Below are 8,694 nucleotides of genomic sequence, written 5' to 3'. Positions count from 1 at the left end.
CACTCTGACCAGTGACACGACTTCATGAAGTGTTGATCTTAGTAGGATACTAAGAAGTGTAAATTGTAAAAAAAACTCCTATTTTTGTAATATATGTTACGGCACGGTTACTTCTTAGGTAGAGTTTATTTTGGTTTAAGACTAATATTTTACATACTCCCGATCGTTCCCGAACGTACCCGAAAGTTTGCCACTTGCTCATGCAACTTCGCGTTCGTAATATTATATATACATATATACACAAATACATGACAATGAAAATTTTTTTAGAGTATTTTAATTTTTCGCTGACATACCTTTCACACGATCACCTAAACGTGCGAAAATCTACCCTTCTAAAAGGTGGGGGGGATTAAAGATCGAATTTTTGCGAGAATATAATTTAGTAACTGAACCAACCTAACAACACTTTTACTTTTACAACCGCCAAAAAAAATTTATAATTATATTTGTTGTTTGACTCGGGTTCAATGAATTGCAAGTTTCCCGATGGACTGTAGCGCTGTTTTTTTTTTTTTTTTACAAACGGACCAAGTTCAAGGTATTTTATTTTCTTCAAGCGAGTGCTTGTCGCATAACGGAAGCGCGTTGTTTCTTAACGGTGAAAGCTGAGGTACGCAAGGTCACGAACCCATTCACTGCCTTTCGGTTACTCGCAGCCAAGATGGTCTCGAAGCCGGGTTCAAAGACTAATCAGAGCGCGCGAAGCTCGCGTGGCCTCTCGTCGGTACCAAGGTCAACGTATAATTACCTCAGACTAAAATAAATGTGGGTCCAAATACCAAATCGAGCACGGATGTTCCAAGATTATTCGATTTGTAAACCGTCCCCAACTGAGCCTCACGGCATAACACGGATACGTTAATGCAATTGAAAAAACAAAAATAACGAATGCACTACTTGTAAGTAGATTTCGGAGACCAACAGCCTGTCGCAATCGTTATACCACGGATGGACTTCTGGTAAATTCTACATCCAGTTCATCGTTTCATGGTCTGAAAACCATTCCTGCCGAATTTCTGGACGCGAACCACACGTGGTTATAGCACCAGCCGCTAGAATTCGCTGCCGGAACAGCTACTTTGACTATTGAATCATTAGATATGCAGAGCGAAAGTTCAAACTAACTTCGATTAAAAGTGGAAAAGACTTGGTGAAATACTGAATCCCGTGTTTGGACCTGATTTTCGACAAAAGGAATTTTATTGAATATTGCCCAAACTTGTGAAAACTTGTGTAAATTTCACTAAACAGTTAATACTGTAAAGTTTCATTTTTCTTTTTTGTGAACTTTGGCACGCGCCATCCGCCACGTGAAGCAAAAAACATGGCTACACATTTCCGTTCCGTGAGACTTCCGTTCCGTTCACGGGATCACCCCCGCCAGACGCCGCGCGCCGACGGCCGAGATGTCTGCAACTGCGGGGGACTCTCACCTGGTCTCAGGGCTGCGGCGCGTAGGCGCGGTACGCCATGCCGTGCGCGTCCCCGGGGGCGGGGGAGGCGGCGGCGGCGGCGGCGCTCCGGCCCCAGCCGCCGCCGCCGCCGCCGCCTCCGTAACCGCCGCCCACGTCGGAGCTGCTGAACCCGCCGCCGCCGCCGCCGGAGGAGTAGCCCTCGTGGCTGCTCGAGTGGTGCGGGTGGCTGACGATCTCGTAGGTGACGGTCTTCTGCTGCTGCGACAGCAGCTTCTTGAGGCCGATGATGGCGGCGAGCACCAGCGCTATCTTGCCCACGAGCAGCGCCTTGCCGGCGATGAGCGCGATAGCTCCGAGCGCCAGCGGGATCAGCGCTGCCGCCTTCAGCTTCAGGGCCAGCAGCAGGGGCAGCAGGATCTTCTGCGCCTTCTCTGCGCACCACGGTAACACCACCATCAACACAACTGAGGGACGGCAGCCAATTAATACCAGCTAGTAAAGAATTAATAAAACATAAACACAAAGTAATAAAATATATGTATACAAAAAATTGAAAATTATAAAAATCAACCAATTAAAAACTGCCTCTGAAAATAATGAATAACCTCATAAAAAATAGTTTGAGTAACTGAACGTAATCCTACTCGATATAAAGGCTCTAAAATCGCCTACTTAAGCAGTTATTTCAACGCGAGGACTAGTCCACGCGCCATTAATCTACTATCTAGCCTGTTATCCAGACGTAAATTGCTTTGATACAAGTTGTTGTGAATGTTTCTTTTTTCTCGTATGAGTAAGCAATAAAATCAAACGTTCCACGCACTGTGCCTTGTGGAGGTCATGGCACAAGCAGGCGCAAGAGGAAAATGGTTTCTTTTAGCAGTGATGGTTCAATTATTATTTTTTTTATTATAGATAAATGTAGACGGAACGACCACCAATTAATTCCCGATACCCTGGGAATATTTTAATACAATTTCTATCCACGTGGAAACACTTAGCGATGTTCAAGGCTGATGGTAGCGGAACGAACGGTAAACAGCCGTGTCTTTTTTTTTTTCTTTCTCGCCGTTTCTCTCTTTCCAAACGCCGAGGATATGTTTGCGCTCGCTGACACGCTGCAGCACGAAAGCCGACTGCTTCCTGTTACACATTTCCGTCGCATTCACGCGATTACTCCCGCTAAAATTCCGTATACGCGAGAGCTAAACGTTTACCCATCAGAAAATTAGTAGTCGACATCTAGTGCTTCACGGACTACGAAGAGGATGATGGGATTGTCACACGGCACCAGCTCGTGACGACGCTTGCCTCGTCGAGACATGCGAGGATCGACGGAGGACAAGCGACGGGGAAGAGAGCAGCTGCGACGAAGCACTCGGCGAGGCGGACGCGTGGTCGCCGTGACGCAGTGGCGGATCAAGGATTTTGGTTTGGGAGCAGGGGTGTAGCCAGGGGGGGGGGGTGTTTTGGGTGTCCAAACACCCCCCGAAATATTAAAGTCGGGACACAAATTTAAGGTTATTTAAATTCAATATTTTAATTACGAAAGTGCTTAAAATAGCACCAATTTGCACATTAAAATCAAAATTTTTCCGGGGGAGGGCCTTCGGACCCCCTTCCCTAGTACGGGGGCAGGGTGTAAGTAAACACCCCCCGAAAAGAAATCCTGGCTACGCTCCTGTTGGGAGGGGCTTGACCCAGCTGAGGCTAGGCTTTATCAAGGCAAACACTAAAACAATAGTGGACCCAGATGCTTCTGGAGGGGGCTTGAGCCCCTTAGCCCCCCCCCCCTTCCCACTGGATCCGCTACTGGCCGTGAGCACTGGGAACGGGCGTCCAACTGCGATCGCGGACGTGACGACGTTCACGCCGCTCTCTCTCTCTCTCTCTCTCTCTCTCTCTTCTTGGAGACGCACGAGATTCCGAATGGAAAAGTAGTTACCACGCAACTGCTCCTTCCGAAGAGTCTTAGTGGCAGAGGTGTTGAAGGAAATTCATGATGGCACCTCTGGTGGTTGTCGTCTAGGGGTGAACGAAACTCTAGCCAAGACCCCGTCAAAAGCTTCTATTGGTCGAGGTGTGTCGCCAGGATGTGGAGGCTTGGTGCAGACGATGCAAAGCATGCTCGGCTAAAAAAGGGGGCGCACAACACCGGAGTCGTTGGGAAAATGAGGGCATACAACGTAGAGAGGATAGCCATCGACATCGCTGGACCATTTCCCCAAGACTGAAGATGGTAACCGGTATATTCTGGTAGCAATGGATTAATTTTGGCCCCACGTGACGCCGCGATGGGGTGGTGTTCATCGTCGGTCGCTTTTTTCGCCGTTCACCGACTCTCGTCCGTCCGTCGGGGCTCCCACCACGAGCCTGCAAGTCTCCAAGTCCAAGTCCCCCTGATTAGCATTTTCCGTCAGGGCACACTCTACTCGACTATACACGATTCAAGCCTTTTTACGTGTGTAACACCTTAACCTGTCGGTGTACGGCATTTGGTGCAACGGAAGTCGAGGAACGGAAATGTGTAACAACCACTGTTCTGCCATCTGTGGTGGATGGCCGCGAACCAAAGTTCGCAGATACAAAAGGGAAACTTTATGGTATCAACCTGTTTAGTGAATTTTTTAACAAGATGGGCAGAATTTTAATGATTTTCCTTCTTGTAAATCAGATCCAAATCAGGGGTTTTGTATTTTTTTCAACTATTTCTCGCTTTTATCGGAGCGATTTCATTGTATATGTATTATAAAATTTCGGTCTGCAAATGGAATGATTTTTATAGCGTAAGCAGCTGCTCCGGCAGCGAACTCTAGCGGCGGATGTGGAAACTACGCGTGATTCGCGTCCAGAAATTCAGTCCAAAAAACACAATTAGCGTGAGTTCGTTTTGACTTGGATCGTTATCAACGTGGCAGAGAATCCACATGTCTACACTCTTGACTTCTAGCCCCCCGTGCGGTTCGGACTTTTCACGATCGCCGAACCGCGAGACACCCGGTGATGGTGGGGTGTCTGCTCGCCCCTCTGTAATTTGCCCCACGGGCCGCGGGGGACAGACTGGCAGCCTCGCAAGTGGGCCTCGCTTCCCCCCCCCCCTTTTGGTTCGAGGTAGGAGACCTCGAACCACCAGTTAGTGGTCAGGCGAGAGAGAGGCCGCGACCGGGCAAACACAGGCCGAGGCACGACATGACACGACACGACACGACATTCTAGTCTGCATCAATAGGCAATGCACGCGGGATCAGACACTAGGCACGACGCCACCAAACTGTCGCGACCACACACGAGGCGACAGCGTCGAAGGACTGCTCAAACTTCGTCCGCGCGAAGACTGTCAGACGGCTGCGATGTTCTGCGCATGGCATGCCATTAGTGTACTTTAACTTTGAAGTAGCTCGACTTCTGGGTTGTAGCCGTGTCCAAGGCGAATTATGTCACCGACGTGTTTCGGTCGACGTTGCAGTCGCCATCATCAGTTCACTGAACTCCACCCTTTGATGATGACGACTGCAATGTCGACGGAAACGTCGGTGATATGGTCGCCTTGGACGCGGCTACAACCCAGATGTCAAGCTATACTTCAGACAATGGCCGCGGAAGCCTGCGATCTTTATTGTGCATAACATTGTTAACTTAATGGTAGTGTGTTTCGAGCAGACTAGGTAAATGCTGCTTGTTTTTATCGTAACTTTAATTTTAGGACATATTCACTTGTAAAATAAGTATTTCAATTGATATTTCTCGCATTGCGGATCTGGATGCAGATCAATTAGTACGTTCAGAACAGGAAAGTCCTGTTTTATACTATCCGTGTGCTCAGTGGTCAAGTATCTTATCATTTTTGATGGATTACCGGAAACGCTGATACAACTGACTTTTATTTATAAACAGTAGATTAAACACCAACTTCTAAATTTCTATATTACTAAGTTAACAAAAATGGACAACTTCCATAAAAACTTTACTTCCCTATTTGAACCCCTTAGGGGATGAATTTTCAAAAAAAAAATTCATTTCTCAGTGCTCACTTACATGATATAAGGAACTCATGTGCAAAATTTCCATTCTTCCAGACCCACCGGTTCAAGATTTGCGTTGTCTTTCAGTCAGTGTTGGAGTTTTATTAAGTGGATAATCAACATTCTGAAAAGTATCGCAACAGTTTGATCTCAAGAACGAATGAAGAAATAACGTTACGGAAGCAACGGCGTTGCAGCTGTCTCCGAGGCGTCGTGTGACGTCGTGTGACGTCGTGTGACGTCACGCCGTGTCGCGTGGCGTCGGTGTGTTACTCGGTGCGCGCCCCGCATGAGGGCGTGGCCCGGTGTGCGTAAAAGACATGATTCCTCACGTCCGCCAATCACTCGTGCGAAGCTTGTTGCCTACATCCAGGCACCTACCAGCTCCCTAATGGATACTTTACGTCAGCCAGACATTTTCTTTCATTCGAAGTGAATCGTTTTTACAGCCGGCAAAGGTTTCAGTAGAGGTGAAAGCTCATTGGAGCCCAACGTAAAAAAAGCAACGATCAGGAGTGGAGCGCTCGATGGCGTAGAGGGTCAGAAAACTGTAAGACTCTTTTGCATGTTTCTTTGACGATTCCAAACCTCCAGTGTCGACCTCCATTGCGTATTTTATGGTGCAAGTAAATCATTGAATTTATGTTCGTAGTCATTCAATAACATCGTGATTTTTGGAAACAATTACTGCCTTTGTGAACTATGCAAATTCGGCTGGGATTATCCTAATTATTTAACACGGAAAGCTTAAAGTATGTTTTCACTTAAGTTTTCTTCTAATCAGAAATAAACAGAAATTTTAACTTCTTGAGAAAATCAATTTACCTTACTGTCTGTTGAAAGATGAAAACCGAATTAAAAAGGGGAAAAAGGGGGGAAATAAATAGTGCTAAAAACACATAGAAAGATATTGTACTGAATACATTATTAACGGAGCTTAATTTACGCTGTCGCTTGGTATTTCAAACCACACTCTCATAAAGGCGCAAGATAAACATCGTAGCCTCTATCTAAAAGTCTGCATTTTGCGTCAGTTTATTTATCCAGTAAAACGCTAAATTTCAAAGTTAATTTTTTAGTGAGAATTTCTTTACTTTTACTTTTGTGTTGGATTTTGGTCCGATAGTTAATTTTAAACGAAGAAAGAAGTGAGTCATAAAAATAATTTTTCGTCTCAGTATTTCTTCATTTTATATATAACGTTTAAAAGAAAGAGGGTGATTTCCAGAAATATAATCAATGTAGTTTTAAGCTGTATATTCTAATACATGTACTTGCTTACCTGTATTATAATAACGCAAGCCCATCTAAGCATATAACAAAGACCACATAATTAATGGATTCTTTTCAGCGAATTTTTAAAAATCTAGAACAGGGTCATTTGTATGTTATAAATTGATACATCAAATTTTGTAAATGAAGGTGGACAAAACTTTTTTATTTTACTTTAAAAAAAGTTAGGAACATAGTTGATATTTCGTGAAATATGTCTGATTAACTCAGTTACCAGTGGCAGCTAATTTTAAGTCGTGGGGACTCAACGATAAGGAACAGTGATTTCCCTGTTGCCAGGAAAAGCTACCGATCACAATTATACCAGTATTTAATTTTAATTATTATTTATAATGGAAACTGCCCCTTAGTGTACATGACCTGGTGAGTAGGCTAAAACATCCATAACTATATTTCACAATTTTCAAACAAATTAAAAAAAAAATTAAAACAGTTTTAGATCAAAGGACAAAAACTAAAAAAAAAAAATACAAGAGGTTATATTTAAGAGTAATAAAGCCGTGAATATTAAAGAGCTTTTACCGCAAATTCTAGTGGTAGCAAACGCAAATTGAATAAGAATGTTTAGTGGAGAAAAGTAAAAATATCCCGGAATGAGTAATTTTACTTTCAACATTTTACACTTGTAGTTTAAATTTAAAAGCATTCGTTAAAAAATTTTCCTTATTAAAAAATTTTTTCCGTCCATCGGATGCCGTGAAGACTGTGCAAACGTTATTTATTTTACTAAACAAAAAAAATGTTAAAAAGGGATATTTTTTAAAAAAATATTCGTTGTCTGTTAAGTCGGTTTACGGACGATAGTTTAACGTAACAACGTCATAAAAATTAACTAATAGAAACTAGTTTAAATAAAGTATTAAATTCAAAAGCTACTTTTGAAAATCCCGCCTTAACCTATTTAATATAATAGTATATTCATAGGCCAATCGAGTGGAAGAGAGATAGATGCGGCGCAAGCGTACAATGGACGTAAAGGAAACACAGCGTAACGGGTCATTGTGCGTAACGGGACACTTTTGCTTGCGTGCAGCCGACGTTCATCGATTTATTAGACGTTTTCATGTCGAAAAAAAAAAACGCGTTATTGGTTTACTTTTCGAGCGTTGGCAGAGACTTCAACGCTTGATGGAAACGTAACCTCAAATGGCAGTAGGCAGTAGGCAGTAGGCAGTAGGCAGTAGGCAGTAGGCAGTAGGCAGGTGGTCCAGGACGAAGGACCGCACTCACTCTTTTTGCCGCGCTCCTCTCCTACGCTGCTGGCCTCCTGCTCCTCGTCCTGCGGGAGTTGGTCATCGCCGACGAGCGCTCGGCCGACGGACGCCGCGGCTCCCAGCACGTCGCTGCCCTTCACGTCGACCCGCAGCGAGTGCGTGGCCAGGAAGTCCTCGAGCCTGGACGCCAGCATCTCGTCGAGCCCCAGGCGGCCTCGGGGGGCGCCGTCCCGGGAGAAGGACCCTTCGGCGGTGCGCACCACGGTCACGCCCTCCGCCAGCCGCAGGGAGTCCTGGGACAGGAGCGCGCGGTCCACCAGCGAGAAGAGCTTGCGCCTGAGGCAGGCGGGCGAGTCCTTGCGCAGCAGGCAGTCGGTATCCGCGCCGCCCACGAGGTTGTCGTCGCCGAGCGAGTTGCCGGCCGGGGGCGGCTGGTGGGTCGGCCCGCCGAGGACCCGAGCCGCCCCCGAGAACACCACCACCAGCAGGATGCGCCACAGGCCCATTGTCCAGGAGTCGACTGTCTTGTGGCGTCGCCGGCCGGCGCGGGGGGACTTTTATACACGTGGCGCGCGACCGTCTCTCGTCCTGTGGGAAGGTTCGGCGTCCTCCCCCTCCCCCACACACACCGGGGACCCTCCCTTCCCTGCCTGGCCCGTCGCTGGCCCCCTTCTCTCCAGCGGGGCGGGTTTCCGGCGGCGTGTGTGATCTGGACCGCTTTCTTCCGCCGAGACCCGGCGCAGCTTT

The 8,694-nt window shown here is 46.3% G+C and overlaps 1 protein-coding gene across 1 annotated transcript; it reads right to left on the bottom strand.

Annotated features, from left to right (window-relative positions):
- Positions 1-1,442: 1,442 nt before the first annotated feature.
- LOC134534578 (keratin, type II cytoskeletal 1b-like) lies at positions 1,443-8,453 on the bottom strand. Its single transcript, XM_063373059.1, has 3 exons — positions 8,037-8,453; positions 7,964-8,006; positions 1,443-1,849 (listed from the first exon to the last, which is right to left on the bottom strand). Exons 1-3 carry the CDS (start codon positions 8,451-8,453, stop codon positions 1,443-1,445), a joined length of 867 nt encoding a protein of 288 aa, XP_063229129.1.
- Between the last annotated feature and the right edge of the window lie 241 nt (positions 8,454-8,694).

Source organism: Bacillus rossius, chromosome 7 (assembly GCF_032445375.1).
Source record: "Bacillus rossius redtenbacheri isolate Brsri chromosome 7, Brsri_v3, whole genome shotgun sequence".
NCBI lineage: Eukaryota > Metazoa > Arthropoda > Insecta > Phasmatodea > Bacillidae > Bacillus > Bacillus rossius.
Note: the sequence above shows the minus strand (reverse complement) of the source record. Positions and strands in the feature narration are given on the sequence as shown.